Source organism: Colias eurytheme, chromosome 18 (assembly GCF_061535395.1).
Source record: "Colias eurytheme isolate Ceu_HAF_F1 chromosome 18, ilColEury1 Martin Lab GWU primary, whole genome shotgun sequence".
NCBI lineage: Eukaryota > Metazoa > Arthropoda > Insecta > Lepidoptera > Pieridae > Colias > Colias eurytheme.
The window spans coordinates 7,412,683-7,432,359 of record NC_142997.1 but is presented as its reverse complement, the minus strand read 5'-3'; the positions used below and the strand labels follow the sequence as shown (position 1 = coordinate 7,432,359).

Here is a 19,677-nt window from a genome sequence, read left to right as displayed (position 1 = left end):
TAACAAATCTTACTCATTATTGTAACTTTTAATTAGCTAGGTACAGCATGTTTGTTAACTATTGCTGAGGTACATTTTCGTCACAAGTGATTCCTAGTTCCTATACCTTTTCACTATTTGATCTCTTTGTTTCTTATTATTTATTATACTTAGTAACATATAAAAAATACGATTGTCGATTGTGTACTCCAATAAATCATTTTTTGTGTTTGTTAAATACTCATTTACCATCGACTATCTTTATAGCAATAAGGAAACCGGAACACAATAACTAGTCTACTTATATTATAGAATTGTACTACCGTATGTTACTAACATGTAACTTGTGTTCAATAAGGAAGAATAGTACCATAATGATGTAATTTATGCAATTATTATACATAATATAGTTATTTTCTTCACAATTATTGTTTCTTACTTCATGTTAGTTCAATTATAATAATTGAAGTCCAACTTAGTGCTTAAATTTCTTTAATATTATTGAAATGTGTTTCTGTTTACGGATGGTTGTTATTTTAATATATTATTATTGAATTGAAATTTCATTCCTACATACAATCGGAACTAATTATTTAAAAAAAAATTGAATTCTTTCTACAGTGTTACTTGTATTATAATTATCTCGAAAGTAAAATACCTATGTAACTTCCTAGTATATTTATTTAATTTTCACATTTTAATAAGAAAACCCTATCCAAGCTTACTTTATCTAAAAGTTTGCCTATACGTATTGAATATTGATGATAAAACCACAATGACCCATCGCTTGTGTATTATAATCGCGAAAAACGTTAGAACTTAGAACCTTATCAGTTATCACTTAGCGTAATACAACAATGATTTCATTGATCATCAAGAATTATTATTATTAACAAAACTCATAATTTATGTATATATGCTATAATTGTAGCCTGTGTGACAATTCTGATGATACAGCTGTCCGGCTTAAGGGCATGCCAAAGAAGCATAGGTACATACATACACTCAAAATTTTAGATGATCTTAGTCTAAAACCATAACCCTCCTTTCACAGTCGGGTAAAACTAAATTACGTAAAATATACATTGTTTACATCATACATGGACGTGACGCGCTTGTCCTTCCAAGAAATCGTCTAACGGAACTCGGAACGGTCTTTTCGTGTGTTGCGCCTTCTATGGAACTATTGTTCTTGATGACGTGGTTCCGGTACTATAGGAACTAGTATTGTGTATTATGGTGTATGATTAAGTGGTTAGGTTTCAATCGAAAAAAAAATATAAGTTCTTTTTTTATAGGTAGTCGTATATCCCAGGTCGAACTTATATTTCAAAAATATCAATAACCATTTAGACTAAAAAAAGATAGTGCACCAGGTTTGATGTTGATATAATTTTTTTACTAATTATATGTATTTAAAAATCTCAGTTACAGGCTATAGCACAGCATTCAGGCTTCAACGGATACTTGCTAAAAGTGTTCATAGTGAAAAGCAAGTTTCGTTTTGTATTTTACAATTTACAAGGATTGAGAAGACTAATTCTTCAAGGGCGCAAACTATTATCGATTAATTTAAAATTTAAATTTAATGGTTTTAGAGGCGAAACAGAACTAGAACCCCCAAATTTCAGAGATAATAATTGTTAAGTTTCAAATTCTCAACAGATCCTCCGAGTTTAATCGTCGTACCTATTAAAACTAACACTGAAACACGATTTAGTTAAATCACTATATTCAACTAAATTAAACGTATTTATTATTTATTTAACGAAATAATTAATTAAGTAATAGGTATTTATTTTTTATGTTTGTACGTAATAATAAATTGCAAAACATATTACGGTCTGTTTATTCTAGCCAATCTCACCTGACGCTTCCACATTTTAAACTCGGCATAAAGGCAAGTTTAAAACTATCGCGTTTTAACAAAAAATCCTCGTCATTTCTGTTGACAATAATACGTAGCGTAAAAACGTACGTAATAACAATTGATATTTATGTAGCCTTTTTTAGAGGTTTTATTGTATGGTACTTACTACTCGTAAAGCTTTAATTGCTAGAAATTGACTAATTATTCAATTTACTAGCCAATATTCTCTTGGCATTGAGCCAAAGCAGTTCTGTATTGTTCAAGATGCTTGTTCATTGATTTCTGAACTAAAGTAACTAAATAAATAATAATCTCCAGTCCATAGTCGTATACTTAGTAGATAAAAGGTAGATTAAGACATATTCCAAGCTGAATGATTGTGAAATATATTATCCAAAAATACACAATAATACATACCGACGCGACGTCGGAAGCGAAATTATATTTTGCGCTCCAAAAAGCCACTAAGAATTGGGTAAACTCAAACAGTTGTTAAAATTTAGACGCATCTGGAGACTGGTACTAAAAGAAAAGTTTGTTCGAGTAAACCCACACGTTTTTAACATAATTGGTTGTAAATTTGTTCCGCTAGAAGTAGGCACATGACTGATGCCTTAATTGTTTAATGACTGCTAAATAGAGGTGTTAAGTTATACAGCCTTATTAAGATTTATACCAAATGTATACGATTGTATATAACTAAAATACCTACATAGTTCTCAATTTGTTTCATTACGTGTACATATTTCATGTTATTTATCGTATAAGTTTACCGTCATATAGGTACCTAAACATATTTGGATAAAGCTCAATAATTAATTCAATACAAACATTCTATTATAAACTAATAGAAAAAACGAAAGCTATATTTCATTCGTATTTCCTGAGGTATGAGATTTTAATCACAAATTCAGCTCATTATGTCATACTCGTTAACAAGTTTTTAAGCCTAGAGCGATCTCGTCAGAATTATAATTATGAATTTTATATCTAGAAAGGACATCGTCTAGAATCTAGATTATTTTATCATGAAAGTAGCTGAGTTCTTTTAGACTTTCATAATTCTCTGATAGGTAATCTATATAGGTATGTATATAAAAATGAAACCCGTTTTCCTTGGTCACGGCATCACGCGTGAAAGGGTGGACCGATTTTGATAATTCTTTTTTTATTATATTCCTTGAAGTACGAGGATGGTTATTACTTGTTATGTAGAGAAAACGTAAATATGTACCACGGGCGAAGCCGGGGCGGACCGCTAGTCTAATCTAATTTATAAAACAATACTTTTGGTACGACTAGGATCTAGATTAAGGTTCGTGTTACAGGTAATATTTACGTATCAATGTGTCAACAAAAGCTTATCAATTTATCTCAAGAAAATTCTCAGATCCGTTCTGAGTCACACGTCATTAGGACAAATCTTAAAAAGCCTTGGATTCCGTGCCCGTGAGTCACACAGCTTTTCTTTTTATTTCGTAACCGGTTATGATTAACTTATTAGTCAAGGGACAGTTTATATTTTATCATTACTGTTACGTTAGTAAATACTAATCGCTGATAAGGAGTACGGAATTACAATAAGACGAAATCGTAAGGTAAAAACCATATTGTATCGAATTGTAAGTTAATATTAATTATTATCTTTTGTTTTTCAAATCGAAAGGATTCATATAAAACAAGGATACCATGTATAAATCCATACTAATATTATAAATGCGAAAGTAACTCTGTCTGTCTGTCTGTTACTCAATCACGCCTAAACTACTGAACCAATTTTCATGAAATTTGGTATGGAGATATTTTGATATCCGAGAAAGGACAAAGGCTACTTTTTATCCCGGGAAAATTACGCAATCCCGGAAATCCCACGGGAACGGGAACTATGCGGGGTTATCTTTCACTGCGCGGGCGAAGCCGCGGGCGGAAACCTAGTAATTAATATGACTATTATTTACCATAAACAATAAACATGTTTCTGACGAGATATTCGGAATTTTCAATTTAGTTGGTAGGTAGGTAAATAAAACATAAACCGTACAAAATTGAATGTATTTTATCATAATAATTTCGTGCTATTTTTGCCTTTTTGAACATTATTTTAGAGAATGTGATTATTTTAGCAAGTACTTAAGAGTTAAGATGTAGGTACTTTTAAGTTCTTAGGGTAGGTAGATGTCATAGGCCCTGGCACAGTAAAAGTTAAAACCCCTATAATAATGTGGTACACTTCACACATCAATATATAGGTAGGTTTAAGAGCACGATTCTTATTCGCTAGCAGTTACCTACCTATATCTCAACCCTTGTATTAGAGCCGACATAGGAGTTCTTATTTTTCCTTTCATGTCCTGTAAATTGCATAGTCGTTCAGAAACAATGCAGCACTCGAGAATCGAACGTGTGTTGTGAACGAATCGATATCGCTGATGTTGCATTTTGATTGTCGACTCGTTACTACATAGACTGTTTTGCACGCCTCATAAGCGAAGCGTTGAGGTGGGTACTACTGTCACTTCGCGCAAAACATCTGATTTTTCAAACTTAAAATGTCTTTATGTATCATACATTGCACTTGTAAGATAATACATACACACACATATTAAGAAAAAACACTATTTTTAACGTTCATGATATTTTTGATGCCATTTTTGTTATTTAAACTAGTTAAAAAACAGTTTAAAAAAGTTCTGTCTTGGACGTCCGTGTGTCTGTATGTGCGGATCCTTTTTCTTGTTAACACGATAGCGACCGAAATACTTTACTAATCGAGTCTTTTTTTTTCTCTTACGCTTGAGTATGCTCAGGAATAGAACCCTTTCATTTTTCAGGGTCTGATTCGATGTGGTTTAATTGTTATTAAATAAACAAAAATAATAATGGGGTTTCTTTAGAGAACTGCCGCACGTATTATAGGTTTTTTGTGGGGGGGGGATGGGGGGGAGGAGGGGGGGACCCTCCCACCAAAAGGGGAAAGTTAGGAAACCAATAGTTTTGGAGAAAAATCAATTTTCCTATTCTAACCTCAAAATGTATGGAAATGGTGTAACAAAAATTTTACGATACATAAATAAAATACAAACAAGTTGTGAAAACCTACGTAGTTTTTTTTATTTGAGTGGGAATCGCCCTAAAGTCGCTTCTGGCACTCGCCGGCCGCTGCCGCGGCACGCTCGCTTCGCTCGCTCGGCTCGTGCGGCAGTTCAAGAGTTAACCTAACACGCTCGTCGCTTCGCTCCTCGCTACCTATTTGGATATTAGAAATAAAAGTTTAATAGTTTTTTAACCTACCTATGTAGATTTTTTTTGTTTGAGTAGGAATCGCCCTAAAGTCGCTTTTGGCACTCGCCGGCCGCAGCGTAAAGTCACAGTAAAGTGAAATGGAACGTCTTGGTCCGCTTTTTTTGCACAACAAAACGGATAAATGCACTTTTTTTGCACAAAAAATTATTAACTTTAAAAATTAATAACTAAAAAACTACAAGTTTCCTAACGATAATATTTTGGAATTACAATCTTACATTACCTAGCTAACTAAAAATATAAATATTTCAAACAAATTCGTGCGGCAGTTAACTAAAGCCAACCCACGGTAGCTGTATATGCGTGTACATGCTTTTTGCGAAATATGCTTGTGGTCTTGTTCTTAGAATATGATATGGAATTTATTTTTGAAATTATAACAGAAATGTAGATTTACTTACGTAATATTATGGAGCAATTACCTTCCTGCTTAGCTTTCAATTATTCACACAAAAAAACAAAATGTATTTTAAATTATTATTTAATATTTATGTAAATTCTTAAATGAAAGAAGAGTAGGAAGGTAATACAATCAAAGATTTGAATACAATTATTAAGCCTCAGTTTCATATTATGTACATATTACCTACCTGGTAAATAATTATAATTTACTATTATTTATTTTACTAAAAATATTAACATAGATACGTAATGGTTTTGCCAGTATAGTAAACCCCTTATTATGGTACTATAAAGTAATAAAATATCGTCGTCCCAGCTCAACCCCCGCAAATTCGCCCGGGCTCGCTGTACATACCCTATCGCAAAGCTACGGGCGGGTGCCTTCACGGTAGGGCATCCCTAGTTACGACTTTTAACACACAAAAACAACCAAATAATAATCCCACTCAACAAACATGCTGAGACGAACTTATTACAAGACTTTCATTCAAACTTACCCTCTTAAAAAAATCGGTGATTGTATTGATCACAACATGTGTGTAAATACAAATCATGAAATAAAATCCAAACAAAAATCTTCTAGGCCACACATAAAAACAGTAGAAACTGTAATAGATTTAAAATCAGTACTCTGACACACACTACATCAAAATTTCCAAAACACTAATTTTTGCAAGTAACAATTTAATTAAAATTTAACTCAATATAACGTCCACTCCCTATAAAATACATCAAAAGACTGGTTCAGTTCGTTTCGTTCATAGGTTTCCAGTTCACAGTTCACTCTTCATTGAATGAGTGAGAAATTATGAATGGATGACAGCATGGCATGGAACGAAAGGAGTTGCTTTAATATGAATGACCGAGTTAATGTCAACTCGAATAATTATAACGTCAGATTGTGACATGTAAAAAGTTCAATCTGCCATCTAGTTTTCCAGATATGGAACTATGTATTTCTTACTTTGTATATTAAATTTTTTACGAGTTTCTTTAATTAAATTATCAATAAAAATAGCAAGTTTTGTTCTTTTTTGTAGTATTTGCACATTAATATTTTTCATTCGAAGTTAGCAAGTTTACAGAACGCAGTTATTTTACATGTATCTAACTTCAGATCATTCTATTTATTATTGTCTCTTGACACAAGGACAATGTCAATTTCTATTTTCTGTCACAGTAGTTTACGTCAAACATGGAGGAGGATCGTCTCTTTGATGAAAGAATTTCTATTCGGGAATCTGCTAGACCCTTAAAAAAATATGGGAGTACTTGCAATCACATGAAAAGGAATGAAGAATATATCAAGCATGTCATGTCTAAAGGCGATACGTTACAAGGAATTGCACTAAAGTACGGTGTTACTGTAAGTGTGAACATCATAATAAATGTTGGTAAATGGTTTATTGGATGAATTTTTGATGAAGTGAACTGGTTTTTTATTTTAGATGGAGAAGATAAGACGTGCGAATCGATTATTCGCATCGGACAGTTTGTTCTTGCGAGAATATTTACTGATTCCTGTTACTAAGGATTCTCCATTTTACGAGAATGGTGAGAGAGTGACTGATATAGCGCCTCCTAACCACCGAGCGTCGATTGCGGGCATGCCCACGCGAGACTTCTCCCCTGGCAGCCCGGATGAAAAGGAATCATTTGACAATTTCCTGAACAGATTAGACTCATCTATTGCAACAATAAAAAAACATGTTGAAAAAACCAAGGAAAATAGCGAGTGAGTACTTTCAAATATATCTATGATTACAGTATGTATTCAATGTATTTTATATGCAGTTATGACTGAAAGAGCAATGAACTTCCTTTGTGATTAGATATGAACTTATGACCTTATTATGAAGAATAACTATTATATTTCAATGCTGACATTGTTGAACTCTTCCATTTGTAGTTTGTTATGCAGGAGTTTGTAGCGTAGCATTGACAAATATTGATAATGGCAAGCATATGGAATTTAGGCTTAGAGTAACATTTAATTGACAATTAAAGTGATTATTTATGTTTTTGTTTAAATAATGAAAATTAAAAATTGTGGATTTTGAGAATTTACTAGTTATATCTTTTATAAATTATACTAGCTGACCTGACAGACAACGTATTGTCCTCGCACAGACTGTCAACACATAAAGTTTAAATCAGACATATATTTTCATTATTTTTTAAGTCTGGCGCAAATTTCTTAAGTTTTTCTTTTCTTAAGATCCTTGTCCTGGCAATAACAAAAACAACAACAAAAGAATTAACAAAATCAGTTCAGCCGCTCATGCATGATGCCGTGACCAAGAGAAATTCATTTTTAGAGATATCCATAGAGATTATCTAAAGCAACCTTCTCTCAAACCAAATCCAAATCTGAAACCATAAATCAATACTAATTTACATCATCTCAGATCAATTTTCACTCAAATACTGTTCACTCAATTACAAGTACAAATTTTTTCACACTTCATTTGCCACTTTTGCTTCAAGTGTCCAGCCGTGATTTACAGCTTGAATAATGTTACACTTGAATTAATTCATTCTGAAATATGTTTGATACATTGTGTACAGCAATTAATTATTTAACGTTGTGAAAGAAACAATTTAATTTAGAATCGTGCTGGAGATATTATCTTTATAAAAAACATGAAATCATTTCTACAGTGTGATTAAAAATATCTAAAACCTGATTAAAAAATGTAATTCAAATCTAATCCTATCCTATTAATATAATATAATAAATGTGAAAGTTTGTCAGAATGGAATGTATGTGTATTGTGTATGTATGTTTGTTACTCTTTCACACAAATACTACTGAACAGATTACAATGAAATTTAGCACACATATAGAGGGTAACTCGGATTAACACATAGGATAGGCTTTATCCACAAAAACCCAAGGGAACGGACTATGCGGGTTTTTCTTTTAAAATGCAGGCATAGCCGCGGTCGGAAAGCTACTTTATAAATGAGAAATTTTTTATAAAAAGAAAAAAAATTATCACTTGGCCGGATTCAATCCTGAAAGAACAAGTAGTTTAAAACACATAACAGTATCTCATAAATGTGAATAAAATCTATGAATGCAATAAATAATGTTTTATTTTACTCTCTAAAATATCTCTATGAAAATTCAAATGAGAATGTTTTACTCAGAACTCTGTAGAAAGGCTGTCATAATATATTATTAGGTTATGCACATTTTCATATACACTCGAATATTATTTAACATAATATTAATAAAGTATAAGCCTTGATAAAATAGCAATCATTGAGTCAATACATGACTGGGAGCTCATAGTGATAAATTTGTTTACCAAATATGATAACACAACCTTTGATGTGTATTATTAAGTATTTTGGTACATTACAATTTATAAATAATTAACTTTAAATTGTTTTAAAGGTATTAAGGTTGATCATTAATATTATAAATAATCAATTACAAGGAAATTAATAACAATGGTGCATGATGCAATTAAAATTATTTTCAATGCAACATTTATTTAGCTTATTTGCTATTAAATATATGTACCTATAATATGTATCGTAATTTTCATTATATAAAATAAGAAACATTAAAAAATATAGTTCTTAAAAATAATAAGAATTATCTAAATTTTATAAGATTCTTTATATAATTAAACTACGGAGATAAATATCCACATAAACTAGTGTTTATGTAAATGTAAAAATATCTAACCCAGTTCCTGGAATATGAACATAAATCTCCTCTTGCTAAAATAAAATTTGACTGCATCAAACGCGTGCTAAATAATTCGTATACTTTATTCTATAATTCGTATACTTTCTACGACAGCCAGTCACATGACGGCGCGGTTGCGCAAATACCTTTCTTATTTTCCGCGTCTTAAGTCGTATAACCTTTTTAATCTGTTGGAAAAGTATTATTAATACCTACGTAAAGAGGTGATGTGAGGATAGGTTATTAGAACTCCGGGAGTGGCACGTGAAATGTGGCTAATTAGCCATATTATACTTCTTTTGTCTCTTTTTCGCTCACGATAGTTGAATCATGCCGTCTTACTTTGACGTCGAATCGAGTGTGCCGTTTTTGAAAATGGAATGTTGTGATAGCATCCTACCTTCACCCCGTCCGATTAGGGCCCTTCTGGCCTCCTCCACTCAAGCGACAGCCCAAGCCGAGGTTCGTGGTCCCCGTCAAGGGGGGACGCCCTTGTGCATGTCGCTACCAGGGTGAACCTTCAGTTCACCCCCGCGTCCGCGTTAAAATGTAGAAGCCCTTCTGGCTAACATTGAGAGACACCACACAAAAAAAAAAAAAACCTACCTTCACTTTTACTTATAAGTTATAATCATTAATATTATAATAATTGTTCAGTGGTTTATACAGTTTATTAAATAGTTTCTTGTATCGTAGAATGCATCTTACGAAGCAAATGTAGTAGTCACGAGGTAGGAGTTAGGATTGTCAAGGTTACCAGTCAATTAACGGTAGGAAGTTTTTGCGCTTTGTTTTTCTCCGTGTCTTTCTTTCACGCTGCATTGGGTTTTATCGCAGAATGATTTCCGTTGGATTGTAGTCTAACGATTGTTCTTCCGTGTTGTGTATTATGGATTGATTTAAATTATACAGTAGGTTATGAAACATTAAAATCAAGTAATGAGTTCAGTATGCGTAATGCACATAATATTGAAGAAAAGGAAAATGATAGAATTCCTATTTTCCTGAACGAGTGCCATGTTTAGTGGTTACCTCATTATTTATCTTATTGTAATAATGAGGTTATTCTAGTATGTATTTTTAAAAGCACAGTTAAATATTGTAGCTATGTACCTATCTAATTGTCGCAAGATATTTTTAGATAATTGATAAAGTACGTAACTATTAACATAATTTACGTAATTGCATATAAACACCTTATCAAACTATAATTTGATCAAATACTGTAAAAACTGCATTTATATCTTAAATTTAAATATATTATAACAATCATTGTTTCCGTCATACCAATAGATCTAATTATATCGATAAATATTAAATATGCTAATATTAAGGCAGATTTACATTTTAATTGTATGCATATTTTATTATTTAGACATAAAATAAAAATTTAAATCTATCTATGAATAATTAATTTTTAAAGATTTACGTTTTCTACAATTCGTTTCCATAGAAATATTAATACAGCAAGATTTCATCACGATTCCAATATCGAGTAATGAAAAATAATACGATTTTTCATACGAGTGAGTGTAACGTAATAATTAGACGTAATTATTAGGGTTGTAACGGAACTCCGCCTCCGCCTCCGTTACTGCGGAACTTCCGCAAAGAATTTAACCTCCGCCTCCGCAAAATTTATGCGGAGTCATATCGGAAGTTCATTTACGATCACAAACAACGCGCAAGGAGCGACGCTAGGCGACGTGGCCGCTCGGCTGCTTGTTTTCAAGTGAAATGGTCGAGAGTTTGCTAAAGCCGCGGAAACACGGCCAAGCGGGTGGTGGGAGTGTGATTGAATGAATAACAGGAATCAACTTGTCAAAGCGTTCGGTACCGCGTAGTTGCAATTGAGCCGTGATTGTTTTAAGTAATTTTGTGCGTAACTGTTAGTTATTGTTATTTAAATAACGTGATGAAGCCGAAAACTAGTGAAATTTGGCAGTACTTTGTAGAAGTAGACGATAATTATAAATTTTCCCAACAAATTTCACCTCCGCCTCCGCCTCCGTTAACCTCCGCATCCGCGGAAGCGGACCTCTTCACCTCCGCATCCGCCTCCGCCTCCGCTAAGTAGGCCTCCGTTACAACCCACTAGGGTTGTAACGGAGGGTTGTAACGTATCTGATAATAATTACTAAATTATTATCAGATACGCCAGTTAACTGCGCACTTATGTTTTAATTAGTTACTACATTATGGACAAAAATAATAGATATAGGTATCTGTGGGTTGTGAGTTGTGACTTGTGAGTGGCCGTTTTCATTGCAACTTTTTATAACTGCGTCAAATATAGAGGTATAATATAGTTACCTACTACACATTATAATCTTATAATATAAAAATGAATCGCCAAATGTGTAGCTATGTAAGCGCAAAACTCGAAAACGGCTTAACCGATTACGTTGAAGACGTAGGTACGTATATAATATACCAGATGACAGAATGTGTATGTAAAGGCGGTTTAAATTTTTATAAAAAAACTAGAGGTCCGCCCCGGCTTCGCCCGTGGTACATATTTCGCAATAAAAGGTAGCCTTTTCGGGTATCAAAATATCTCCATACCAAATTTCATGCAAATTGGTTCAGTAGTTTAGGCGTGATTGAGTAACAGACAGACAGAGTTACTTTCGCATTTATAATATTAGTATGGAAAAAAATATTGATTTGTGAATTAGTTTAACCACCGTGTCATATAAAAATTAAAAATACGAGCTAGATTTCGAACAAAACTTAGACCGAATAAATAAAAAAATTTTATCTTTTGAATTTAGGAATTTATTTTACTTAATAAAAATTATTGTTACGCTATAAAATATATTGGTCATCGTATGAGATAGTTTTTGAATAGAAGCATTCAAAATATATTTTTCTTCTCATATCTCAATAAAATTCACCTCCAGTTCATATCCAAGTTAAAAGCTGATGTAATACAATAACAATAACATTTCAAGTCTTTCAAACATAATAATACTACGTTATGAATAACACTTGACCGTGGGTGGGTAACACTTTCCGACTAAAAGACTCTCCAGAGCTTTCGACTGACGGTACCGTCAGCAACGTAGCAATAAAACATTTTTATTTTTGTAAAATTTAATATCCGCGAAGGTATGCTGATATGAACATAAAACACAAATAGATGCGTGGAAATTTTGTGCGTTGTAATAAATATTTACATGGCTGCAGTAAAGCTAGTTTATCTGTCGCAATGTAATCTGTTTCAATATGCAGATATGACAAAAAGTTATGAGGAATTGATACATTAAAAGTTGTAAAGAATGTTCATATACAGTGCGTCTTAATGGAGTTGTTGATATTGTTAAGACTAAATGGTACTGACTACTGATTAAAAATGCGTCACTATTATTGTTCAAATCTTAATCTTAATACCTACATTACATTATAAAGGCGAAAGTTTGTTTGGATGTATGGATGTATGGATGTTTGTTACTCTTTCACGTAAAAACTACTGAACCGATTACAATGAAATTTATGAATTTAGCACACATATAGAGGGTAACTTGGATTAACACATAGGATAGGTTTTATCCCGGAAATCCCACGGGAACGGGAACTATGCGGGTTTTCCTTTGAAAACGCGGGAGAAGCCGCGGGCGGAAATCTAGTTAATACATATTTTGAAAAGATTAACGTTTTAAAGATTTACGTCTAATTATTTTTGTAGTTTGTTTTTGAGCCCTTTATATGGAACCGAAGTGAAATCTTGCATGTTTGAATTAGTCAGACGTCAAAAGTCGAAAGTACAGGCAGGCACCAAATTGGAATTCGCAATATATGTTGTAAATATAATACTTGTGTGTTCTTCATCTGTATCAATATTAATATAAACATCGAAATATATTGACTGACCGGTTGGCTTGGTTGGTAGTGGCCCTGCCTTCCAAGCCAGAGGTCGTGGGTTCGACTCCCACCCGGGGCAAATATTTGTGTGTTTGCTATATGTCTGGGTGTTAAATATCTATATAAGTATTTATTTAAAAATTATATATGACGTATGTTTATCAGCCATCTGGTTTTCATAACACAAGCGAAAGCTTAGTATGGGATCAGTCATCAGATCGTGCCGTGTGTGAAAATTGTCCTGAAATTTTCCCTCAAATATTTAATATTGATATAATATGTATAACACTGATTTTATAACTTTTTTACGGAAAATTTTATCGCGAATATGCCGACTGTATTTATCATATTATTTACAGAAATTGTAACATAATTCAAGGTTATAGTTCTAATTGTTGTGTCTATGACACACTACTTGTTAAATGAAAAATGTTTTTACAACACGATACCGAGTTTTGGCTGTTATATGAACTTGTTTGAAAATATGCATACTTTGTTAGAGCGAGTTTGTACAGCAATATTAACTTTTTAACATAGTAACAAAGTTTAAATTGGCTTGGCACTAACGTTCTGACTAACCAATTGCCATACTGATTCAATTTGGTTATGACTATAAATAAATACTCCCGTCTTTGTACGTATTGTGATCTTGTTTAGTTAAAACTTATATGTATAGCTAATGTATGTATTTTTTTTGCATGTATTTAAATGATAATTTTATGACCCATAAAATGTATTTCCAGTAGATCTATTTTTTACATTTTGAACAAAATGAGTCGCTAGGTTGTATCTTATCTACAGATACGCGATCCTAGTGTGATTGTCAACACCCACAAACATAGGGTCTGTTCATATCATAATCCTTTATTGCGGGCATAAAGCTATTTAAGCAGTGGACGAACAGTTTATAACCACTTGTATATAGATGGTGTATTGATACATAATGTATTATGTGGTTGGTATTCTTATTTATCATGGAATATTTTGTACGCACAAGATATGTTTTCGGCTATTGCTAAGCAAAAAAGATCGGCCTAAATAATGAGATTAGTGATTACCAAGATAATTACGAAAATAATTTTTGTAATTCTGATATCGAAAAAGATAATATTTGTAAAGTTAGAAATTAGAAAGGTAGGTATCGGTTAAAATCTACAATAGGAATTTATGATAAAGAGGGAGGTATTTGATTCCTAGTGCTATTTTAGAAAAATAAATATCTGGCCGTCCATGGGCCGTCCACTATATTATATTCTGTTTAACGACACAAATGATAGCTGGTAAAGTTTTTAAATTATGAAGGTAGTTTTTATTTCGGTCATCTATGATTAATTAATTTCATAGGCGCCGTCGAATATTGAGTGTCCCACTTATAATAATTAGGTTTCGCACATATATTTTACATTTATTTTATATACGAGCTCCACCTATTGGTTGGATTATAAATAAAAACGATGATTATATTACAATTTAGTTACTCGTTGGTTAACTTAAGCCTGTTATCCTGACATATTATTAAATTGATTGTTTAAATTCAATCAAATGGTAAAGGATTCTCAAACTAAAGCCAGTAAAACTTTAAATTTAAAATCAACCAGAATAAATTTAATCTTTCTTAGAAATAACATTATAAGCGCGACAGTTGGTAAGAATGTTTGAATTATTCTTAAGCCTGCACGCATAAATAGCGAATCTATGAAATTTGGTACAGAGATATATCATATATATATAACGCTCCCGCGCTCTGGATAGGTACACAGGCTACATTTATCCTACCACGCTAGTAAAACGCGCGGTATCCAGGCAGTAGCCCCATACATGTTATTGGTTTACATTTGACCTACAGTCTAGACTGTCTTGCAAACTATAGCTTTGTTAGAAGAGGGTGTGCCTCACGGTTCACATATACCTGGCCGATGACTCATATTGGTGTAAAAAGTGGTTACATAACAAGGATATTAATCAAACGTTGTCTCCTCCATACTAAAATATGTAGAAGTGTTATGATTGCATTCTATTAGAGAACCCACCTTCTAAACGAAACCGCTCAATCTAAATAGGAAGTTTTATTTGAGCAGTGAATCCCGTAATTTAGTATTTGTAGGATGTGTTACTCTGTCTTGACTTGGATAAATATCTTGTCTCTGTGATAAAGACTGCTTTGTGACGTGTTTCTTCTTCTTTTTGGTTTCATTTCACATTTTGCCTTTGTGTTATAAATTGCTTGGTTAGTCATGCAGCCGAATACGACTCTAGAACCTCTGCCCCTGTGTTTGGTGTCTGGCATTGTGTTATTCAAATGTGAGACTAGTTGGTTTGGTTAGTATGAAGTATTTCTTTAAATCTTGTGTTATTCTGTTTGTATAATCTACTAGTGGTCCGCCCCGGCTTCGCCCGTGGTACATATTTCGCAATAAAAGGTAGCCTATGTCCTTTCTCGGGTATCAAAATATCTCCATACCAAATTTCATGCATATTGGTTCAGTAGTTAGGCGTGATTGAGTAACAGACAGACAGACAGAGTTACTTTCGCATTTATAATATTAGTATGGATGTATGATGAATGAATTGAATGATTGTCGTGAATGAGTATCCAAAAAACTTTCGCATTTATAATATAAGTAGGATCGATGTTCATAATTTCTCAGTATAGTTTAGTACTATCAGGATCATGCACTATAATTGGCCACTAACGGAGATACTTGTTTATAAGGACCATCTGGAAGTCGGACTTAGTGACCTACTTCTAGGCTCTTGTTGCGATAGTATATTGTATTTTATTTAACTTCGATCTGATGAAGTTCTATGTTAGGTTCAATAAAACAAAAATATAGAATGCGTTCAAAAATGATTTAAATTCGATAAAAAGTATTCCTCCGTAGCTTGTAGATATATTATTCTCGTCTTCAGCTCGCAGTTTTGTCCTCAATATAGCCAAATAAAAAGTTACCTACATTTTATTTCAGACCTTATTCTTTAAGATTTTTGCTTAAAGAAGGCTTAAATCTTTTGAATTAACATCTTTACATTCAGCTTTATAACATATGAAACTATGTTAGATAATTGACGCACATTGACGAGTTATCGCATACGTGTTTATCTCTAATTTACTGTGAAACATCTGCATACTGTGGCTTTTGACGTAACATTCAATCAAGAATATTGGACAAGGATTAAATGTTCATTTTATATGATATTTCCTGATGCACTAACTTAATGGATTTAGTGATTAAAATAAGTTTAATTTTAAATGACGAGTCTAACCTAATTCTCGGTCATTAACCTGGCATGATACCCTTAATTTGAATAAATCCTTGATAAAATTGTTATGACATTTAAAAGAGATTACATAGATAAGATTAGTCGTCTCGCAAATTTTACATGACGAATGTATGGCTTACATTAAACATTCTTTAGAGTCCATAAAGATTATTCTGTACCAAGATCTGATACAACGCAATATGAAAATTGTAAACAAAATTAATATCTGTAGGAAGTTTCCAGTCTTTATCTTATATATTAATTAGAATATTTAGGGAATAACTACTTACAAGATATTGAAAGACTAAAGTCTAAAGGTAAAGAGCATAGCTGTTTCACTTTTACATTATAAGAATTTTGGCTCTCGACTTAAAAATTACTGTTGCCTAATCTTGGCAACATACCATGGAATCAAGTGACGTATTTTCACTTCGTAGGATACGCAAGTGTAATCATAATGCAGATGTATAGGTTTCTTATATAGCTATCAAGAGAGATAACCTTAAAACCTAAAAAATAAATAAATTAGAAATAAATAATTTTAAAGAGCATCTTTAGAAAGTATAGGATAGTATATAAATAGATAATACAACCCAAATTTATTTAATCATAGACTGCCATCCAGTCGCGTCTGTCTGTCGATTATCCTATAGACAGCATCTTCCTGTCTATTGCTATCCCCTTATAAATATCCAGCTTTGTAAACCTTTATTAACCTACAGATTTCACATTCCAGCTTCGTCAAAGGTTTCGAAGATGACTTCGTCCGGCACAGACCGACCGCACGTTTACGGCAGTCTGCGTCCATGGGTGCATCTACCTCATACAATGAGGTGATCCCGCCGCCTCTACCGCCGCCGCCCTCGGCGTTGACACACGGCTGGAGGGTGGATAGCTCCCTGAAGCGACTCGAAAGGGCACACGATGATCTGTTCCAGTTGTAGCGCCCGAGACAGCGCAGGTGAGAGAATTTGGTTAGATTAGTTGCAGCTATGAATAGTTGGGTCGGAATTGGAGAAACGGATCCAGAGGCGTCAATATATAGTGGTAAGTTTACAAAATGCCACATAACTTAGCCCTCCTACAATGAGTTGATGACACATGGCTGGAGAGTGGACAGCTCCCTGAAGCGGCTCGTGCGCCCTCTCTAGGGCGCATGATGATATGTTCCAGTCGTAGCGCCCGAGACAGCGCAGGTGAGTGCCTGGATTGGTTAGGATTGAAGCTATAGGTCCAGTGGCGTCAATAGATTGTGGTAAGTTGACAAAATACCATATAATTTAACCCTCCTACAACAAGAATTAGAGCAGCTCTGGTGTGATTATCGTAGTGTCGTAGATATGTAATTGGAAAATGACGAAATGCCCCAACCCACTGCAATGCAAGGCAAGACTAGGGTATTACCTACAAAGTAATATGTAGTCATAAAAGATAGCCTTGTGGTCTTTAACTGTTGAGTTTAGTGGCAGGCAAAAATACAGTTACTAAATCAATAATATATCCATCATAATATATCTAACCTGATGTTAAAACAGATCTATTCCGCATTTATTTGCCTATAAATTTTTATTGATTTAATATCAACAAGATGTTCAACATTTTATACAAAGGAATACTTATGATGGATGTACGTCATGGCTAAAATATCCAATTGATCATAAAATTATATTGGATTTATATTTTTTAGCAGTGAATTCTTGGTCTACCAGTAATAGATGTTTATATTAGCTTTCAAGGGTATCAAAGTAATTTTAGAAATGAAAACCTTTTGGTATCGGGGTATATTTCGAGAGTGTACTGTAAGCTGCAATTAAGCAAATGTATAGGACGATCACTGCAACGCGATATGTATATTTTGTCAAATGAGTGAGGTACCTTAGGCTGCCTTGTTGACCATTAAAGAAATTCGGTCAGTGAAACAGATGTGATATACATCTATCCCACCGTAAATGTACGTCGTATGTATGTAGTATGTCTAGCATGTATCCTAAATTAAAACGTGTAGTAATGTAACAACAAACCTTATGTATTAATAACTTTGTATTATAAATTTCAGATATGCGCGTTTCCAATAACTACATCGCGACGTTAGAGCATGCGTGCTTCGCGCCGCACCGCGGTACGACGTCTAGTAGATATAGATAATGCTCTGATCTGTAATATACATTGATGTTCTATAAATACATAATTAGACTCACAATTGCATATTAAAAGGCGGTTAAATCTGCGAGCAGCGTAGTGCAAAAAATTCATACAAAAGAACACCTTATTTCCAGGTAGTAATGTTCAAAGTCGTTTGTATACGTTCATGAGAAAACTCTGCCTGATAAACGCGTTAGCAGAGTTATGCTCTGGACAATTTTTTTGAACGTGATTGTGAGTCTAGTTTAATTATAGATCAATGGATTATAAATGATACCTGGGCGGGTTATATTGAATCTTGCTTTAATTTTCTGTTTAATATATTAATTTTTAATTATAATTAACAAATGGATAAATTTCTTGCCGAAATGTTTTAATGTGTTTTGCAATGTAAAAATGTATATTCTGTTATTTTTTATCACAGTCATTTAGATAGCATCAATAATGTGTAAAATATATAATTAATTGTTAACTATGCTATTCAACTAAGAATAGGATCTACTTAGCGACATATTGTGACGTCATATATGTTAATTCAAACCAATTATTATTATTAGCTTTGCAATAACTTGACATTTAAATGTGATTTAAGCCCGGGGCTTAAAGATAAAATAAAACTTCAACTATTTGCAAAAAGATGAATTTTTATTGTGATGTATTTTTCAAGTGACACGTGAAAAGTCTTATTCTTAGTTGGATACCGTAGTATAAGACCTCTGTTACTAAATAATGAGTAAGTATGATTATTATCTACCTTAATTAGCGGCATTATACAGGTATATTCTATATTCTAGTAAAATATAAATAATCTACATCAAATGATTATTTTTAAATCCTTAAACTTCGAAATGTTCAAGCTACATGTACTCAGAAGGTAAATATTAACCGTCTCATATTTTTCATAACGAAAGAAAGAGACGGATATAATATTTGATACCTTCATTTGTCACTTGAACATTGTGAGGCACTTACCATATTTAAAGACATGTCTACAGTTATATTAAGTGTTATTTAAATTAATTTTTAGTTTTATAGCAATCAAATGCTTTATGAATACAACAAAAAAGGAAATTCTTTTCCTTTTACATTGATAAGTTCTATTGAGTTTATAATTTTCTTTTCCCTCCCAGGTAATCCTATAAGAGTACTTTTA

General features: G+C 32.9%; 2 protein-coding genes across 2 annotated transcripts in view; one reads left to right on the top strand and one right to left on the bottom strand.

The window, feature by feature from the left end:
• The window catches only part of Myo81F (unconventional myosin 81F), an 89,335-nt gene extending 83,047 nt beyond the window's left edge, over positions 1–6,288 (bottom strand). Inside the window, exon 1 of the mRNA XM_090112108.1 lies at positions 6,052–6,288. The gene's annotated coding sequence lies outside the window, so the exon portion shown is untranslated. The remainder of the gene's footprint in view (positions 1–6,051) is intronic.
• A 440-nt stretch (positions 6,289–6,728) lies between these two features.
• LOC149900781 (lysM and putative peptidoglycan-binding domain-containing protein 2-like) lies at positions 6,729–19,161 on the top strand. The gene is made up of 4 exons (XM_090112292.1): positions 6,729–6,920; positions 7,003–7,289; positions 17,119–17,343; positions 18,439–19,161. The coding sequence occupies exons 1-3, from the start codon at positions 6,750–6,752 to the stop codon at positions 17,324–17,326; spliced, it is 666 nt and encodes a 221-aa protein (XP_089968418.1). The 5' UTR covers positions 6,729–6,749; the 3' UTR covers positions 17,327–17,343; positions 18,439–19,161.
• Positions 19,162–19,677: the final 516 nt, after the last annotated feature.